Raw genomic sequence first — 20,711 nt, 5'->3', positions numbered from 1 at the left:
TCCTCTTGCTCAGTTATGCACCGGGGCCTCCCACTCCTCTTTCTATTCTGGTTAGAGCCAGTTTGCACTGTTCTGTGAAGGGAGTAATACACAGCATTCTACGAGATCTTCAGTTTCTTGGCAATTTCTCGCATGGAATAGTCTTAATTTCTCAGAACAAGAATAGACTGACGGGTTTCAGAAGAAAGTCTTTGTTTCTGGCCATTTTGAGCCTGTAATCGATCCCACAAATGCTGATATTCCACATACTCAACTAGTCTAAAGAAGGACAGTTTTATTGCTTCTTTAAATAGCACAACAGTTTTCAGCTGTGCTAACATAATTGTTAAAGGGTTTTCTAATGATCATTTAGCCTTTTAAAATTGTAAACTTGGATTAGCTAACACACCGTGCCATTGGAACACAGGAGTGATAGTTGCTAATAGTGGGCCTCTGTACACCTATGTAGATATTCCATTAAAAATCAGCTGTTTCCATCTACAGTAGTCATTTACAACATTAACAATGTCTACACTCTATTTCTAATCATTTTGATGTTATTTTAATGGACAAACTATGTGCTTTTCTTTCAAAAACAAGGACATTTGTAAGTGACCCCAAACTTGTGATTTTTTCACACTCAAAGGTGAAAAGTTGAGTTAATTTACAAAGTATTGTAGCCAATTACCAAGGTAGGCCTCTTTCCTATAGAGTGCAATACCCTTTGAGTATTAGACGTTCAGCATACTGTAAGCCACGGGACCAACAACAGGCTTTAGAGAATCACTGTTGTTTTATACTTACCATAGATCAAGGTCATGTCTCTGTCCCTGGGAGTACTTTACTGTGCATTGCACGTTTTAAATCAGTTGGCTGTGGTATTTTTAAACCATATGTTGTCAAAAAAAAGGTGTTTGCTTATTGAATAATTGGATTGAGAGACAGACAACAGCATCTTAAACAAGAAAGTTAAGTCGGGGAGGGGTCAGAGGTCTGGCTATAAAGAGTGATGTCAACAGTCAGAGACTGCACTCTAACCACAGAACACTAGGGATTTGAATGTCAGTGGAACACTGATAGCTTTAAGAAAGGTAAGGCATCACCATTCTTTTTGCTTCACAGCTTTGTAGTTTTGTAGTGGGAGGGATGATGGAAGGGACAAAGCCTTACTCTGTGAATAGCAGAAGTACATTATAACAAACGTCCTAACTGCAAATAGGTAGAATCATTTAAACGTTCAATGCCTACACAGTTTTCAACTGGCTTTAAACCAGTATTGATGCTGTCTAAACCGCTGTAATATAGTTGAAAATAAGTTGGTACGTGTTTATTGCACTTCAATGAACTGTCTAATTGGGAGCCTCAAATGTTATTGTAGCATGGAATAGCTCAACCCTGACTTAGTAAACACTTAGGTCTTTCCTGTCTGGCCTGTTAATACCCATGTCAGTCAGATTTAGTAGGGGATAGTAAAAGGTATTAAGTGAATTACATTGTAAGGATTATTTTTGTCACTCAGGTCAATGATAGAAAAGTAGCATAGCATCCCTCCTGTAATTGCAGTAAAATGTACAACACTCAGGCATATAGCTACTCAATCTAATTCATTGATATCTGATACTGGAAATGGCAGTGGGTTAAATCCCTGGTAGCCTACTGACAGTGTCTGGTAGCCTACTGGCAGTGTCTGGTAGCCTACTGGCAGTGTCTGGGAGACTACTGGCAGTGATCGGTAGCCTACTTGCAGTGTCCGGTAGCCTACTGGCAGTGTCCGGTAGCCTACTGGCAGTGTCCGGTAGCCTACTGGCAGTGTCTGGTAGACTACTGGCAGTGTCTGGTAGCCTACTGGCAGTGTCCGGTAGACTACTAGCTGTGTTTCTGGTAGTCTACTGACAGTGTCTGGTAGCCAACTGGCAGTGTCCGGTAGCCTACTAGCAGTGTCTCTGGTAGCCAACTGGCAGTTTCCAGTAGCCTACTAGCAGTGTTTCTGGTAGCCAACTAGCAGTGTTTCTGGTAGTCTACTGGCAGTGTCTGGTAGCCTACTGGCAGTGTCTGGTCGCCTACTGGCAGTGTCTGGTCGTCTACTGGCATTGTCTGGTCGCCTACTGGCAGTGTCTGGTCGCCTACTGGCAGTGTCTGGTCGCCTACTGGCAGTGTCTGGTCGCCTACTGGCAGTGTCTACCATCTGTAGGAGAAATGTGCTGCTATTACATTGTGGAACAGATCTCTCTGATTAAGACAGCTGACTGCTGACAATCCAATCTTAACTTCTTACTACTGAAATATAGTCAACTACTACCTGTAAACTCGACAGGTAGTCCCTGTAACACTTTCCAAATGCAACTCAAGAAGGCCGCTCTCCATGGTCATCAATACCATGGTGTCTGTGGAGGTTGCTGAGGGGAGGACCAAACCATGTGTTTGATGCATTTGATACCATTTCCCTCATTCCGCTCTGGCCATTACAATGAGCCAATCCTCCCTAATTAAGATGCCACCAACCTCCTGTGCATGGCATATCCATTTGGGATACTTCTGGAAGCACTATCAAGGAATCCACTGTAATTGATTGAATACCGGTCTTGTATTGAGATCTGGAACATGGACAGCAACATTGTTGAGGATTGAAAGTGATACAGTCCCAAAATACAAACAAGAGAAATGTCAATAGTGGATTTAAACTTATTTTTCGGGTTAGACTAAAATGAGAAAATTCTTATTATTCCTTTTATGAGTATTGATACTGTTATGATCTCATTTTATTATCTTCATCTATCCTCTGTAAATGTTTCAGGAAAATAAGACACCTTGTGACCCTGTGACCTTTGTGACCCTGTGACCTTTGTGAACCTGTGACCCTGTGACCTTTGTGAATGCTCTTGGGAAACCTTGGTCAATATGCGTAATCCACCAGGGACGTGAGGATGAAACCCCTCCGTTTAGAATGGAGTATTACATAAGAATGTGCTACCTTGTAAATCCTGCCCAGGTTACGTTTAGCTACTGTTAGGATCTCTGTGCCTCTGCAGTCTATTAGATGAGCGTTGTCAATAGCAGCAGTACTTTGAAAAGCTAAACCCCAACCAAGATTTGGCTCAGGACAACTAACAGTGATGCTGTAATCTCATTCCACCAGATTATTCCCTGTCACTCAACACAGATACAGCATCCTTTCACCCGTAACTCATTGGTGAATCAGGGGTTATGCCTGATTGTGATTGAGATTCACTTCTTGTTGTCATTTTCATGAACTCACACGTTTTGTTTTGTTTTGTCTTCCACAGAAAAAAATCCTGAAATTGCTGAAAAATGTCTAAGTAAGCCCCCACCTGAATTTCAATCAGACTACATGTTGATAGCAATGCAATGTTATTGAATGTCATACATGGTCTATATTACTATTACTATGTTACTAGTAAGACTTTGTTTTGTTTGTTCGGCCAATGTAATTGGCTGTTTGCAAGTGTTTCAGACCATTTGAGGACACCATGCTCCAAAGAGCCTCTTAATCTGTGAGAGCATAGAGGCAGATGGATCTATTGAATGAACCTGTTCTCTCACCCACTACATCACACTTTGACTATCAACGGTGTCACAGAGTAGATGTCCATAGATGCACCTCCTCATTTTCACTGGGCTTTAGAAGCACACATGGGAAGAAATCTAAACGTTTTCTACTGACAGGTAGCAACATTCCTCTATTTTATATACACTCTTAGAACAAAGGGTTCCAATGGGGTTCTTCACCTGTCCCCATATGAGAACCCTTTTTGGTTACATGGAGAACTCTCTGTCGAAAGGGTTCTACATAGAAACCGAAAGGGTTCTACCTGGAACCAATAAGGGTTCTTCAAAGGGTCATCCTATGGGGCCAGCCGAAGATCCCTTTTAGGTTCTAGATAGCACCTTTTCTTCTAAGTGTGTACCTATCTACCTCATGTAGGCCTATCTGTTATAACACTACTTGATGGTATCTGTTAAATGGTGCAGAATAAGAAAATGTGTCTCACAAAAACGTCAAGAAATCCCTTTAATACTCAGAGGACTGCTGACTATGTCAGGAAATAACACAGGAAATAACATGGGTCGTCTCCAACACTATTAATACCATGAAGTGTTATCATTCACAAAGGATTTGTCCATTTGTTAGTGACATTAGCCTTACGTCAGGGTTTTCATCTCCCATAAGTAGAGCATTGTTTCCTCTGTAGGTTGTAAATGATCAAAATAAAGAGAGTAGCACACTCCATATATAAACTCCATATATAAACTCCCAGTCATTTATTATTTGCCTTCTTCTGTAGGTTTTAACAGCATGGGTTGAGTTGCATGGGTTGAGTTGCATGGGTTGAGTTGCCATAAGGTGCTAGTGAAAGACAATAATAGGTTTCCCTGAGGACTACTGAGAGGAGGGCTCCAGTCAGTTCAACAGGATCCGAGAGAGAGGCAGGCAAGGCTGCAGCTTTGACTTGAGTGCCCTTGAATACCACAAGCACTACGTGGTGAATGGTCACTCATGCTGGGGGGCTTACAGCCCAAGTTAAATCCAGCCAGTTAGGTAATATTACACTCAAGGGTTAATGTACGACCCTGACTGATACCTGCTGTCTGACAAACACATCTCCAAACTCTCAGGATTAGGAAGCATTTTGGACAAAACATGTCAGTTATCATCATTTTGTATAAATAATATGTTTATATCGGGTTGTGTCATTATAATTTGCATACCTTCGCACATTTGATTGACTGTTGATTGATCATTTGTCTTCTGATAAACCTTTGTTTTTTCACTACTTGAAATTAACATTGAGTGTTTAATCCTTGCAGAATGTGCCACTTTGGTCACTAAAGTAAGACAGAGAAATGTTTTAAACACTGCTGACCGTTCAGTTTGATATTTTCTCAGGGTATACAAGAAAACCTCTGGGAATGGCGCAGTAAGTGAAAACCTTTTCGGTCTCTCTAATACTTGCCCCATAGAAATACCGACCATCACCTATTTGTGATAAGTGTGATAGAGCTCCAGAAAACATTCTGTTTGACCATTTTTTTTATTCCTGACTTCAGCTTATCCTTTACCTGGGAAAGAGAGACTACGTCGACCATGTTCAGAATGTGGACCCCATCGGTAACTCTTACTTTTACACTTGGCACTTCTGTATCGTAAGTTTAGACATTTGTGTTGAGGGGAAAATCTCTAACATCTCTACCCATCGTTGTTACAGAGGGAGTGGTGAAAATTGATCCTGCAGACCTTGGAGGCAAGAAAGGTACACATTATTTTCCAAACTATTCTTTACAGATAAGTTACTAATGTTAGTAGTCCTGCGGAATGACTATACACTGGCTAATGTTTATCCTGGTCTTTAGTGATTATCCTGGTCTCTAGTGTTTATCCTGGTCTCTAATGTTTATCCTGGTCTCTAGTGATTATTCAGGTCTCTAATGTTTATCCTGGTCTCTAGTGTTTATCCTGGTCTCTAATATTAATCCTGTCTCTAGTTTTTATCCTGGTCGCTAATGTTTATCCTGGTCGCTAATGTTTATCCTGGTCTCTATTGTTTATCCTGGTCGCTAATGTTTATCCTGGTCTCTATTGTTTATCGAGGTCTATATTGTTTATCCTGGTCTCTAGTGTTTATCCTGGTCGCTAATGTTTATCCTGGTCTCTATTGTTTATCCTGGTCTATATTGTTTATCCTGGTCTCTAGTGTTTATCCTGGTCTCTAGTGTTTATCCTGGTCTCTAGTGTTTATTCAGGTCTCTAATGTTTATCCTGGTCTCTAGTGTTTATCCTGGTCTCTAATGTTTATCCTGGTCCCTAGTGTTTATCCTGGTCTCTAATGTTTATCCTCGTCTCTAGTGTTTATCCTGGTCTCTAATGTTTATCCTGGGATCTAATGTTAATCCTGGTCTCTAGTGTTAATCCTGGTCTCTAATGTTTATCCTGGTTTCTAGTGTTTACTCTGGTCTCCAGTGTTTATCCTGGTCTCTAGTGTTTATCCTGGTCTCTAGTGTTTACTCTGGTCTCTAGTGTTTATCCTGGTCTCTAATGTTTATCCTGGTCTCTAGTGTTTATCCTGGTCTCTAATGTTAATCCTGGTCTCTAGTGTTTATCCTGGTCTCTAGTGTTTATTCCGATCTCTAATGTTTATCCTGGTCTCTAGTGTTTACTCTGGTCTCAAATGTTTATCCTGGTCTCTAGTGTTTATTCTGGCCTCTAATGTTTATCCTGTACTTTAGTGTTAATCCTGGTCTCTAATGTTTATCCTGGTATCTAGTGTTTGTTCTGGTCTCTAATGTTTATCCTGGTCTCTAGTGTTTGTGCAGCTGGCCTGTGCTTTCCGTTATGGCCGTGAGGACCTGGATGTCATTGGACTGTCCTTCAGGAAAGACATCTGGTTCAAGCACCTCCAGTTGTACCCTGCTGCTGACCACAAACCCACCCTCACTCCCATGCATGACTGCCTGCTCAAGAAGGCAGGAGAGCAGGGCCATGCCTTCACTTTCGACATTCCCGTAAACCTTCCCTGCTCTGTCACACTCCAGCCAGGACCAGATGATGCTGGAAAGGTAGGCACTTGCCTTGCTATATATATATATATTTTTTTTTACCCCAGATATATTAAATTCAATGATTCATGATATTTACATTGGCCTTTTGTGTATACCTAGGCTTGCGGTGTGGACTTTGAAGTGAAGACCTACATTTCAGATGTGGCAGACCCAGAAGAGCAACTTGACAAGAAGTGAGTGGCTGTCCAAATACTTGTCTTCTTTTATTGAAATACTTTACACAATAAGACATGGAAATTCTACATCTAAATGTAAAAACAATTGTTTCTTTCTGACACTTTTTCCCCTCCCTCCCTCCCTCCCTCCCTCCCTCCCTCCCTCCCTCCCTCCCTCCCTCCCTCCCTCCCTCCCTCCCTCCGGCCCTCCCTCCCTCCCTCCCTCCCTCCCTCGCTTTGCCACTTTTCCCTCCATCCTTGTAGAGACACTGCCCGTCTGATCGTCCGTAAGATCCAGTTTGCTCCAGATGCAACTGGTGCTCCTGGTCCCAAGGCTGACATCTGCAAGAGCTTCATGATGTCTGACAAGCCTGTCCACCTGGAGGCTTCTCTTGATAAGGAGGTGAGTTAAACAGAAATCCTCACCGGCTTCTACAGCGCATATACTGTAGCAGCTATAGTAGAATACATAACAAAAAGGGGTTGCAAACAGTGAATTGTTTTTCTTATATTGATATCAGATCTATTACCATGGAGATCCGATCAATGTCAACGTCAAAGTCAAGAATGAAACCACCAAAACAGTGACAAAAATTAAAGTCACAGGTAAGTCTATCACCGCTGACTCGGAATGGTAGAACTAAAATACTATACTTAAGTTTATAACAGTGGGCTCTTTCCTCCAGTTGACCAGACTACAGATGTGGTGCTCTACTCCGCGGACAAATACACCAAAACCGTACTTTGTCAAGAGTTTGGGTGAGTAGACAGAAACCAACCCTCTCCTCATCATCTTCTAAGAAGTGCTCTTCTCCTGATCCACTAACATCTCCAACCTTCTCTTACAGAGAGACAATAGATGCAAATAGCACATTTGATAAATCCCTCACCATCATCCCCCTACTGGCCGACAACAAGGAGAAGCGCGGTCTGGCGCTGGACGGCAGACTGAAGGATGAGGACACAAACCTAGCCTCCAACACTATGTGAGTGGCAGTCTACATTAATTTCACATTCAAATCTAGACACAAACAACCTGAGTCCATCTCTGTCTTCTCCTTTCTCCTCATCAGTATGAGAGACGGTATGGATAAAGAAGTGTTGGGAATCTTGGTCTCCTACAAAATCAAGGTCAACTTGATGGTGTCTTCAGGAGGGTAAGTCTTAGATTAAATACATGTTTGCCTGTAAGCCAATGTCATGTTTTACATTGAAATTGAGGACAATATTAAATGCTAACCAATTATGTTCTTCACTCCCATTCAGCTTGTTGGGAGGTCTCACAGCCAGTGACGTACAGGTGGAGCTCCCCTTGATCCTCATGAACCCCAAACCCCAAGGTAAAGTAATAGTGTTACCTAATGAATAATAGGATTTACCATATCTAAAAAACTGTCAAAGTAGAACTCATGTGATGAGGGTGCAATGTCTCTCTCTCTACTCATTCAAGGTTGCTATTCAATGTTACTAATGTAATCTTTCAACTCTTTTCCCTTCTACAAAATCAACCCCATTACATGAGCAGATGTGTGAGTAAAACATTATAGGATATCATTTTTAAATACGTATTAGTGGCATACACCGCAGTGTTCAGCTCTAATGAAACATAGTCTGTGTTATGCACATTTTAAAGTCATTTTGAACTGCCTCGTGACCTTGTGCTATTTTCGTGTTTCCTTTATGATCTGCAGAGGTCTCCCGGTGGGAGAGTAAAGGTGAGCTTCTATCCGTCAGACTTATAGACCCTAACGTACAGTAGACATACATTTGATGTGAAGTGCCCGTTCATTGGAGTGCTGTTGAACTCTGGTCTTTAGGGGGCAGGCTTTGCCATTACAATCACCAGTATTGGAATAGTGCTAGCATAAAGGCACCTACGGTTGTATTTCAATGAAGTTCAAACAACTGTAGATCAGATGATCCCGTGACTGAATCAAATGATTCTAATTAGGACATTACTTCAGCACAAGAGTTCGCAGCCTCAGTTCATGTGCCATCATTCACTGTAGTCATCTGTGACAGTCACCCAGCAGCCATATTTATTGTATGTGTTTTGTGAATCCCCAGAACGCATGTTACCCTTGAGGCTGAGTACATACCTCCAGCAGAAGAAAGACGAGGAACGAGGGACTGCAAAGTTCAATGGAGCAAAGCTGTTGATGGCTTTCCAGATTGAAAGGCTGATGACCAAAGCAAAGAAGAAACTGGAATACCTCCTAGGAAGAACCATCAATAAAAAATGATAACAGCTTTATATGATGTTGATATCTCTCACTATTACGGGCATTTTAGTGTTGTATTTTAGTGGTTTTGTCAATGTGAGCCTGTAGTACCTGTACTGTAATGTAGATATCCAGCCATGCGTATGAGTCACATCATTTCAAACGTAGCATAATTAACCATTCACTCTGTGCTTCTCACATAAAACCAAGGGAGGTTAATAAACACATTCAGTATAAAGGGGTTTATTGGTTTGCGGATAAAACTCTCACCTAAACTACTCCATCAAACAGGGAGTCTGGTAGTACTCAGTTTATCATATTCAAAGAATTGTGTTTTCTGTGGTGTGTTTGTATGTTTTGGACTGATAAGTCATTGAACCAAATAAAAACAACTCATATACTTCTAAGACTAGGTATTCATCCATTCACTGCAGTGCATTGAGGGGAACTGTCCATGGTGCTGAACTGGCATCAGGTAACGTCACGTCTTCACAGCAAAACATGTTTTATAATTAAGCAATAAGGCCTGAAGAGGTGTGGTACATGGCCAATGTACCATGGCTAAGGGCAGTTCTTATGCACAACGCAATGCCTGGATACAGCCCTTAGCCGTGGTTTATTGGCCATATACCACAAACCCCGAGGTGCCTTACTGCTATTATAAACTGCTTATCAATGTAATTATAGCAGTAAAAATAAATGTTGTATACCGGTGGTATACCGGTGGTATACTGTCTATTATACCACAGCTTGGCAATGTTGACAATCAGCATTCCTGGGCACGAACCACCCAGTAAAAATGTCTGATATACTACAGCTGTCAGCCAATCAGCATTCAGGGCTCAAACCACCCAGTTTATAGTGTTCTCTACATCAGACACACCAAAACCACATAAATATGTCAACGCTTTACTGCAATGAAAAATGACAGGTATACAGTATTCCACGTCACTTACACACATTTCAGAGGGCAATATGTAAACACGTCTCACTAAACACACGTTTGCAGTTCTGTTAGTGGCTTCAAGCAACCTCCTGGTATTAGATGGTCTGTGAGCAGGGGGAGTAATCATAGTAATCACAGGTCATTCTGGGTTGGCTGAGTTTAAGCAACTTAATTCTCCATACACATCAAAGGCTTACCACCCAGAGCCCATGGCTGTAGGACTCAGTGTCCAGAGAAGAGCCGACACTGGAGATGGCCATGAAAAAACAAACAGCCAAAGTGTCTCCCTCGCCCATCACTGGTCCTAATGTCTTTCTGCTGCCCACTCCACAGGGTAAGAATATTTCATAGCTTTCTTATAGTTTTAGGCATAAATCTAACATTATGTGCATCCATTTATGTGTAGGTCAGGTGTGACAAATCATAGTGACATGTAATACTGCATATTAAGATATTATCTATCCATTTCAGTGCTTGTAGATAATGTCATATACAGTTGAAGTCGGAAGTTTACATACACTTACGTTGGAGACATTAAAACTCGTATTTCAACCACTCCACACATTTCTTGTTCACAAACTATAGTTTTGGCAAGTCGGTTAGGAAATCTACTTATCTACTTATCTACGCATCTACCTGCGTGCATGACACAAGTAATTTTTCCAACAATTGTTTACAGACAGATTTGTTCACTTATAATTCACTGTATCACAATTCCAGTGAGTCAGAAGTTTACATACACTAAGTTGACCATGCCTTTAAATAGCTTGGAAAATTCCAGAAAACGATGTCATGGCTTTAGAAGCTTCTGATAAGCTAATTGACATCATTTGAGTCAATTGGAGGTGTACCTGTGGATGGATTTCAAGGCCTACCTTCAAACTCAGTGCCTCTTTGCTTGACACCATGGGACCATGCAGCTGTCATACCATTCAGGAAGGAGACGTGTTCTGTCTCCTAGAGACAGATGCTGGAGGAAACAGGTACAAAAGTATCTATATCCACAGTAAAACGAGTCCTATATCGACATAACCTGAAAGGCTGCTCAGCAAGGCAGAAGCCACTGCTCCAAAACCGCCATAAAAAAGCCAGGCTATGGTTTGCAACTGCACATGGGGAAAAATATTGTACCTTTTGGAGAAATGTCCTCTGGTCTGATGAAACAAAAATAGAACTGTTTGGCCATAATGACCATCGTTATGTTTGGTTTGCAAGCCGAAGAACACCATCCCAACCATGAAGCATGGGGGTGGCAGCATCATGTTGTGTGGGTATTTTGCTGCAGGAGGGACTGGTGCACTTCACAAAATAGATGGCATCATGGGGCAGGAAAATTATGTGGATATATTGAAGCAACATCTCAAGACATCAGTCAGGAAGTTCAAGCTTGGTCACAAATGGGTTTTCCAACTGGACAGTCAACCCAAGCATACTTCCAAAGTTGTGGCAAAATGGCTTAAGGACAACAAAATCAAGGTATTGGAGTGGCCATCACAAAGCCCTGACCTCAATCCTATAGACAATTTGTGGATAGAACTGAAAAAGTGTGTGCGAGCAAGTAGGCCTACAAACCTGCTCAGTTACAACAACTCTTGTCAGGAGGAATGGGCCAAATTTCACCCAACTTATTGTGGGAAGCTTGTGGAAGGCTACCAAAAACATTTGACCCAAGTTAAACAATTTAAAGGCAATACTACTAAATACTAATTGAGTGTATGTAAACTTCTGACCCACTGGGAATGTGATGAAAGAAATAAAAGCTGAAAGAAATGATTCCCTCTACTATTATTCTGACATTTCACTTTCTTAAAATAAAGTACAGGGATTTTTTACTAGGATTAAATGTCAGGAATTGTGAAAAACTGAGTTTAAATGTATTTGGCTATGGTGTATGTAAACTTCTGACTTCAACTGTATATTTATTCAGTATGAGAAAAGCACTGACACCTCATGTTGTGGGAATACTTCGATGATATCTTGAAGATCCACCAAAAATAGGCAACTTGGGAGTAAATAATATGGGCTATATTCTTCTGTTTACCCTTTCCCATATGAGAATTATATCTTTATGCATCTATTATGTTATTGTTTTTTTTGCCTTTGCCATATAGAGCATGCTGAAAGACAGAGGGGACCCCAGCCTGCGGCTGAAGATGGGCGGGATGGATGGCAGGGTGGGGGGAAGGGTGGAGACCAGGCAGAAGAGTGTGTGGAGAAGAGAGAGGACAGTAAGAGCCGCTGTGCCCACTGCCCACTGAGAGCCATGTGTCGAGCTGTGTGGGGGCTGGTCCTTGGGTGCTGTGTGGCCCTGGCGTGGGCAGTGGGCACACACAGTGCCAAGCAGTCTCTGGAGCAGCTCCATGCCCCCTTCTTCACTATTTGGTTCTGCAGTACATGGAACCTTCTCCTCTTCCCCCTCTACTACCTGGGACACCTGCTAGGGGCAGAGCAGAGACAGTGGCCCACAGCCTGCTTCAGGTGAAACAACAGCTAAAGAGTCCTCTGACAAGCAGGTGTTGGACCCATTTCAGTTTGAGAGAAGGTTGACAGGGCTATGTGTGGCAGGAAGTCATGATCACCTCTTGTTTTTGTTATTACACTCATCTAGATGGATTCTCTATTTTGGATAGAGTGTAATATAAGGATTTACAGTAACTTTAGATTTGTCAAATTACTAAATGAATGGTTTTCTTTTTAGGGAATATAGAAAACCTATTGCCACAAACCCTCTGTATCAGACAAGATATTTAAGACAAGCTGCTTTGTGCTTTAATCTGCATGAGGTTAGCAGCTAAACAAACATCTTAAAAACATCCCTGTTGTTAATCCAGAGGATTGGTAGAGAGGTTGACCAGGTCACCAGGCGCCTGCCTCTGTCTTCCTGTGTCCCAGGCAGTGCAGTGGCTTCCTGGTGGAGGAGGACATGACAGTGAGAGTGCTCCTGAAGGGTGCAGCACCGTTCTCCGTGCTGTGGAGTCTCTCAGGCTACCTGTACCTGCTGGCTCTTTGTCGCATCTCAGCGGGAGACGCTAGCGCCATTCTCTGCTGTAGCCAGGGCTTCATCTTCCTCCTGTCCTGGATCGGACTCAACGACCGGTTCATGGGTGTACGGGTAAGAACTCCTCTGTTAGTGCTGGATAAAGGGGGAAGGGGGTGGATGGACAGTGCAACACAAAGCATCTACCAATGTAGATACTCATTTAAGCACCCAGATACTCACATCAAAGCTTCCATAAAAAAATTCTCAAATGTATAGATTTCGTAAGTTCGTAAGTTTTGAGATGTATAATGGTCAAACCCATATTGATCAGGCCACCCCCCCCCCCCCCCCCCACTAAACAGGAGGGTCACACTTTATTTGGATAGTCCGGATTTTTCCATCAGCAGATGGTCTACAGATGGTCATACTGTCAACAAACTATCTGTTGATCAGCAACTGCTTGCCAAGACTATGGTTATGGTTAGGTTTAGAATACGGTTTAGGGTAAGGGTTAAGTTTAGGGTAAGGGTTAAGGTTAAGTTTAGGGTAAGGGTTAAGGTTAGGGTAAGGGTTAAGGTTAGGGTTAGAGCTAGCGTTTGGGTTAGTACATTGACAGTTGAAATGTTACTGTAGAGTCTGTAGATACAGTAGTCTGTAGAGCATCTACAAATGGACTATCCATGTCAAGTGTTACCAACCAGAGGGCAAACACACATCAAAAGGCTGTTAGAGAACGGTGCGGGAAACGGGTCGTTCAGTTACAAACCGTCACACAATGTAGCAAATGTTCAACCAAACTGAATGCACTCCAGCCAAGCTCTCACATGGTAATTGTTGACCAACTACGTATGTGGGGTTTGACTTTGATGAGTTTGAGTCAATTGATTAATGTGTACCTAACCTTTAAAAGGTGATGTTTATGGCTGAGCAAATCAAAGTGTTCCTTGTCATTAGTGTTGAGCTGTGATGTCTTCCTGTGTCTTTTTTCTCTATCAGATAGTGGCTGTAATTCTCTCCATCACAGGAATCGTCATGATGGCGTATGCTGATGGTTTCCATAGCGACTCAATCACAGGGGTGGCCCTGGCAGTAGGCTCAGCTTCAACCACTGCCCTGTACAAGGTCATCGGCATTAAAGTCCTACTCCATTCTCTGTTTCACTTCATTAATCACATGATTTACTTAACAAAACTTAACATCTCATTAGGTGGTCCAGGTGTCCTCATGACATGGCACAAGGCGGACCTTTCCTCTTGTATTCTCTGTTGCTCCTGCAAGCAAGCAGGGAGGCTGATGACATCAGAGGGCACCATCAGACCAACTCCTTCATTGGCCGACGCCTTGAAGTTTGCAGTTGTGTCAAAAAAACACTATTTAGCGCAAACATATTTTTTTACTCTTAAGTGTGTCTACGTTACTGTATATACAGATTAAGTCGGAAGTTTACATACACTTAGGTTGGAGTCATTAAAACTAGTTTTTCAACCACTCCACAAATTTCTTGTTAGGTTGGAGTCATTAAAACTAGTTTTTCAACCACTCCACAAATTTCTTGTTAACAAACTATAGTTTTGGCAAGTCGGTTAGGACATCTACTTTGTGCATGACACAAGTCATTTTTTCAGCATTTGTTTACAGACAGATTATTTCACTTATAACTCACAGTATCACAATTCCAGTGGGTCAGAAGTTTACATACACTAAGTTGACCATGTCTTTAAACAGCATGGAATATTCCAGAAATGATGTCATGGCTTTAGAAGCTTCTAATAGGCTAATTTACATAATTTGAGTCAATTGGAGGTGCACCTGTGGATGTATTTCAAGGCCTACCTTCAAACTCAGTGCCTCTTTGCTTGACATCATGGGAAAGTCTAAGGAAATCAGCCAAGGTTCTCCTTGGAAGCAATTTCCAAATGCCTTAAGGTACCGCGTTCATCTGTACAAACAATGGTACACAAGTATAAACACCATCATACTGCTCAGGAAGGAGACATGTTCTGTCTCCTAGAGATGAACGTACTTTGGTGCGAAAAGTGCAAATCAATCCCAGAACAACCGCAAAGGACCTTGTGAAGATGCTGGAGAAAACAGGTACAAAAATATCTATATCCACAGTAAAGCGAGTCATATATCGACATAACCTGAAAGGCTGCTCAGCAAGGAAGAAGCCACTGCTCCAAAACCGCCATAAGAAATCCAGCCTATGGTTTGCAACTGCACATGGGGACAAAGATCGTACTTATTTGAGAAATGTCCTCTGAAATGAGAAATGTCCTCTGGTCTGATGAAACAAAAATAGAACTGTTTGGCCATAATGTCCATCGATATGTTTGGAGGAAAAAAGGGGAGGCTTGCAAGCCGAAGAACAACATTCCAACCATCCCAAAGTGGGGGGGGGGGGGCAGCGTCATGCTGTACCAAATACTAATTGAGTGTATGTAAACTTCTGACCCACTGGGAATGTGATGAAATAAATCAAAGCTAAAATAAATCATTCTCTCTATTATTCTGACATTTCACATTCTAAAATAAAGTGGTGAACCCCACTGACCGAAGACCGGGGATTTTTACTCTGATTAAATGTCAGGAATTGTGAAAAACTGAGTTTAAATGTATTTGGCTAAGGTATATGTAAACTTCAACTGTATAGTTTTTCAACAGAAAACGTTTAAAAATAGCTGGAGTTTGTCTTTAGGTCTCCTTCCTAAATCAAAATCTTAACTGTTGTGGTGGGCAGACATAAGCACAAAGTATTTACATGTGTTTTTATTCTTCAAGGTGATGTTTAGAAAGCGAGTGGGAGAGGTGCAGCCGGGTCCGGCCAGTGTTCTGCTGTCCTGTGTGGGGCTATGCTGCTGTGTCCTCCACTCCTGGGTGTGTGTGATACTCTACCTCACACATGTGGAGTACTGGCCTCCAATCCAGTACATCCCCTGGGACGCATTGTGCGTGATGGCCTCCCTGCTCCTCGGTAACACTCCCCCGCTAATTTCTGTACAGATATTCTATTTTTATTTAACTAGGCAAGTCAGGTAAGAACAAATTCATATTTACAATGACGGCCTACACGTCCAGATATTAAATTAGTTCATTTGAATAACTCTGTTTTTAACATTTCCTTCACTCTTGTCCGTCCTCTCTCACCATCAGCTTTCAATGTCTTGGTGAATCTAGGAAGTGTGGTTGCCTACCCCTCCCTTATTTCTCTTGGAATGTTACTGAGCATCCCAGCTAATTCAGGTACAGAAAGAACAATGATATTTATCTGCTTATAAAACGCCAAACGATAAATCAAGCTAAACAACGGTGTCATGAGAGATCTTTATACAGGTTTTCCTGAAGTCATTGTGGGAATCTCAAACAGCATTACCTGACCCTCTACTGTATCTCTCTGCAGCAGTGGATTTCTATGTTGCTGCAGCCCCCCAGCTCAGCCAGGTCAGAGTGGCTGCAGCAGCTATCATCGGGGTGGGCTACCTCTTACTGCTGCTCCCTGGAGACTGGGATGACAGTGTTGTCCACTGGATAGAGGGTCTGTGGCAAGGAGGATGGAAAGAGGACAGTGTGGTTGGAGAAGATGGAGGAGCTGATGGAGGAGAAATTGCAAAGCCCAAGCCCAAACCAGCAGGCATTGCTGCCCTAACATGATGCTCTTTGATTTTACATGACAGAACTTGGTGTCAAAAGTCTCTCAACCAACACCAGGTGTTAGAAGTGGGGGGGAATAACTTGGTGGGGGGTATGGGGGTCCTCCCATTTTTGGGGGCATATAAAGCAAATTTCCTGCATTTCTGCACAATCTTATATGACCCATTACCCTTTCTAGCCATCTCTATTTCGAACAACATAAAGAAAGCAAAAATGACCAGTCATCAAGCTGGGTAACAGCCAGCCCGCCCAGCCAGACCGCCCAGCCAGACCGCCCAGCCAGCCCGCCCAGCCAGCCCACCCAGCCAGCCCGCCCAGCCAGACCGCCCAGCCAGACCGCCCAGCCAGCCCGCCCAGCCAGACCGCCCAGCCAGCCCGCCCAGCCAGCCCGCCCAGCCAGACTGCCCAGCCAGCCCGCCCAGCCAGACCGCCCAGCCAGACCGCCCAGCCAGCACGCCCAGCCAGCCCGCCCAGCCAGACCGCCCAGCCAGACCGCCCAGCCAGACCGCCCAGCCAGCCCGCCCAGCCAGCCCGCCCAGCCAGACCGCCCAGCCAGCCCGCCCAGCCAGCCAGCCAGCCCGCCCAGCCAGACCGCCCAGCCAGCCCGCCCAGCCAGCCAGCCCGCCCAGCCAGACCGCCCAGCCAGACCGCCCAGCCAGACCGCCCAGCCAGCCCGCCCAGCCAGACCGCCCAGCCAGCCCGCCCAGCCAGCCCGCCCAGCCAGACCGCCCAGCCAGCCCGCCCAGCCAGCCCGCCCAGCCAGCACGCCCAGCCAGCCCGCCCAGCCAGACCGCCCAGCCAGACCGCCCAGCCAGACCGCCCAGCCAGACCGCCCAGCCAGCACGCCCAGCCAGCCCGCCCAGCCAGCCCGCCCAGCCAGACCGCCCAGCCAGACCGCCCAGTCAGACCGCCCAGCCAGCCCGCCCAGCCAGACCGCCCAGCCAGACCGCCCAGCCAGACCGCCCAGCCAGCCCGCCCAGCCAGACCGCCCAGCCAGCCCGCCCAGCCAGCCCGCCCAGCCAGACCGCCCAGCCAGCCCGCCCAGCCAGCCCGCCCAGCCAGACCGCCCAGCCAGCCCGCCCAGCCAGACCGCCCAGCCAGCCCGCCCAGCCAGACCGCCCAGCCAGCCCGCCCAGCCAGACCGCCCAGCCAGCCCGCCCAGCCAGACCGCCCAGCCAGCCCGCCCAGCCAGACCGCCCAGCCAGACCGTCCAGCCAGCCCGCCCAGCCAGCCCGCCCAGCCAGACCGCCCAGCCAGCCCGCCCAGCCAGCCCGCCCAGCCAGCCCGCCCAGCCAGACCGCCCAGCCAGCCCGCCCAGCCAGACCGCCCAGCCAGACCGCCCAGCCAGCCCGAGCCACCTGCACGCCCAGCCAGACCGCCCAGCCAGCCCGAGCCACCTGCACGCCCAGCCAGCCCGAGCCACCTGCACGCCCAGCCAGACCGCCCAGCCAGCCCGAGCCACCTGCACGCCCAACCCCCATCAGTCTAGTCAACAACTCAACTCTCTCCCCATCTTTTTTTATGTCTCAAGGAAAGGTTTGAAAACAAAAGTGTTGTAAAAACACACATACACATTAACACACAGAAGCAGTACACCCTAAATAAAATCATTAATATCATATGTGTAATAGTACTGTAGCTCTTTTTATCTACACACAATATAGCTGGGTCACCCCATCCTGCCCCTAGGGGTCCATGGCCCTGCAGCCCCCAACCCAACACACCCCGCTCAGCTTTAAGATTTTAGTGAAACATTCATTATTGGTTTAACAGGTGTTAGGCCAAGGTCAGAGTGACAACCAACAGTACGGCAGTCCCCCAAAGCCAGGACTGAGGAATGAGCAGCCCAGCAGCTAGGGATTTCCTAAATAGTTATCTCCCCTGACATGGGCATGTTTTCAATAAAGACACCCTTTGTCATACTGTATTCCATATAAGGTATCCATACTTTATGAAAGTTGCACTGTATACCCTTAGTCTAGTAATAAATACTAGTGTATCTAGTGATACATAACTTGACATTTCTTCCATCCATTGTGGGAGGATAACCAACCTTCCAATTAATGGCAATGCATCGGGAGGTCCATGGGGCGACAATTGGCTCAGCGTCGTCCGGGTTAGGGAGGGTTTGGCCAGCAGGTATATCCTTGTCTCATCGCGCACTAGCGACTCCTGTGGCGGGCCGGGCGCAGTACATGCTGACCAGGTCGCCAGGTGTTTCCACCGACACATTGGTGCGTCTGGCTTCTGGGTTGGATGTGCGTTGTGTCAAGAAGCAGTGCGGCTTGGTTGGGTTGTGTTTCGGAGAACGCATGGCTCTCGACCTTTGCCTCTCCCGAGTCCGTACGGGAGTTGCAGCGATGAGACAAGACTGTAGCTACTACCAATTGGGGAGAAAAAAGGGGTACAAAAAATAGTTTCAATCTTTGAAGCTTCTTGCTTGCCCAGTGTTTGCTACACAGAACAAATTGTGTTGTATCTGCAAGAATTCACCTCAGCTCCATCCCAGATTTCCCTGGCTGCTTGACTCTGTCACCATCTTTTCTCAGATGTGCTCAGAAATACTAAGAAGAGGCATGACAAAGACTTACATTGGTGTACATTTCTACATTATATTATCCATGATTTTAATCAATGGTTCAACAATTGAAATTCCCAGATCCCAGACTAGCCAACTCAAGATGGAACTGTATTCATTCACAGATTGTTATAATATACTGCAAAATTCACCTGAGCTCTAGAGACTGGTCTTCCCTGGCTGTCTGACCCTGCTGGGACACCTGTCATCATCTGATCCTGCTTGATGTGTACTGTAGTGTTGTGTACTGACTGCACCATGAAGATTGTATAGCAGCTTATGTCAGTGTGAAAGGAAGGGAATTAGCTAGGGAAACTGCCAGATAAATCATGTTACATTGCTATACTGACTAATAAAAACTCTGGGTTTAATCATTTGATTCTGGTCTAGTGTGATTGAGGCAAAAATAATAGCTAAAGTTAGTGAGCTGTCAGTTTTCCTAGCCAACTTTTGGCTAGCTCTGCTAGCTAATGGTACAATGGTACATCATCAAATGTACATATGTTGAAACAGGACAAAACAAAGGCAACAAAACAATTTCATACACACAACAGCTGTTAGATATTGCTACCTGACAGATACAGCAGCTAGAGACTAGCTAGAGCTGAACTGGCTGTGGTAGCTGCTAGCAGTTCATTCACTTCAGCTGTGAGGGGATCAAAAATTTGCTAATGTTAGTTACACTACTTGCTCAGCACAGGGAATCATTTTTTTCTTTCTTTTTTCTGTCAAACAGCAGTTACCTTGCCAGCTAGATCAGTTAACTAAAGAGTAGCCCTATTTCTGCTCTCCTTGCTTTTATAACTCAGAGAAAAAGCGCAACATAGACAGCAGCTGCTTCTGTTCAGAAGTTTAGCCTTCACACAGCCTGTCCGCAAGCTCTGTGGTTTCTGTGTGGTCCTAAATCCAGCTCAAACCGGAACATTGCCTACCTGACTGCTCTGAGGTGTTTACAGTCATTGACGATTTTTAGGGCCTTCCTCTGACACCGCCTGGTATAGAGGTCCTGAATGGCAGGAAGCTTGACCCTGGTGATGTACTGGGCCGTACGCACTACCCTCTGTAGTGCCTTGCGTTCGGAGGCCGAGCAGATGCCATACCAAGCAATGATGCAACCCGTCACTTTGCTCTCGATTGTGCACATGTAGAACCTTTTGAGAATCTGAGGACCCATGCCAAGTCTTTTCAGTCTCCTGAGGGGGAATAGGTTTTCACGACTGTCTTGGTGTGCTTGGACCATGTTAGTTTGTTGGTGATGTAGATGCCAAGAAACTTGAAGCTCTCAACCTGCTCCACTACAGCCCTGTCAATGAGAATGAGGGTGTGCTCGGTCCTCCTTTTCCTGTAGTCCACAATCATCTCCTTTGTCTTGATCATGTTGAGGGAGAGGTTGTTGTCCTTGCACCACACGGTCAGGTCTCTGACCTGCTCCGTATAGGCTGTCTCATTGTTGTCGGTGATCAGGCCTACCACTGTTGTGTCATCAGCAAACTTAATGATGGTGTTGAAGTAGTACCTGGCCGTGCAGTCATGAGTGAACAGTGAGTACAGGAGGGGACTGAGCACGCACCTCTGAGGGGGCCCCGTGTTTAGGATCAGCGTGGCGGATGTGTTGTTACCTACC

General features: G+C 44.9%; 1 protein-coding gene across 1 annotated transcript; it reads left to right on the top strand.

Annotated features, from left to right (window-relative positions):
* The first annotated feature begins 786 nt into the window (after window positions 1–786).
* LOC109873861 (arrestin-C-like) lies at window positions 787–9,339 on the top strand. Its single transcript, XM_031809541.1, has 16 exons — window positions 787–1,070; window positions 3,264–3,296; window positions 4,886–4,916; window positions 5,047–5,107; window positions 5,205–5,249; window positions 6,299–6,552; window positions 6,655–6,728; window positions 6,975–7,113; window positions 7,232–7,316; window positions 7,397–7,469; window positions 7,559–7,696; window positions 7,784–7,867; window positions 7,977–8,050; window positions 8,236–8,239; window positions 8,402–8,425; window positions 8,778–9,339. The coding sequence occupies exons 2-15, from the start codon at window positions 3,289–3,291 to the stop codon at window positions 8,421–8,423; spliced, it is 1,092 nt and encodes a 363-aa protein (XP_031665401.1). The 5' UTR covers window positions 787–1,070; window positions 3,264–3,288; the 3' UTR covers window positions 8,424–8,425; window positions 8,778–9,339.
* The last annotated feature ends 11,372 nt before the right edge of the window (window positions 9,340–20,711 follow it).

The sequence above is a fragment of the Oncorhynchus kisutch genome, linkage group LG29, assembly GCF_002021735.2.
Source record: "Oncorhynchus kisutch isolate 150728-3 linkage group LG29, Okis_V2, whole genome shotgun sequence".
Classification (NCBI taxonomy): Eukaryota; Metazoa; Chordata; class Actinopteri; order Salmoniformes; family Salmonidae; genus Oncorhynchus; species Oncorhynchus kisutch.
This window is presented reverse-complemented; position numbering and strand designations above follow the sequence as displayed.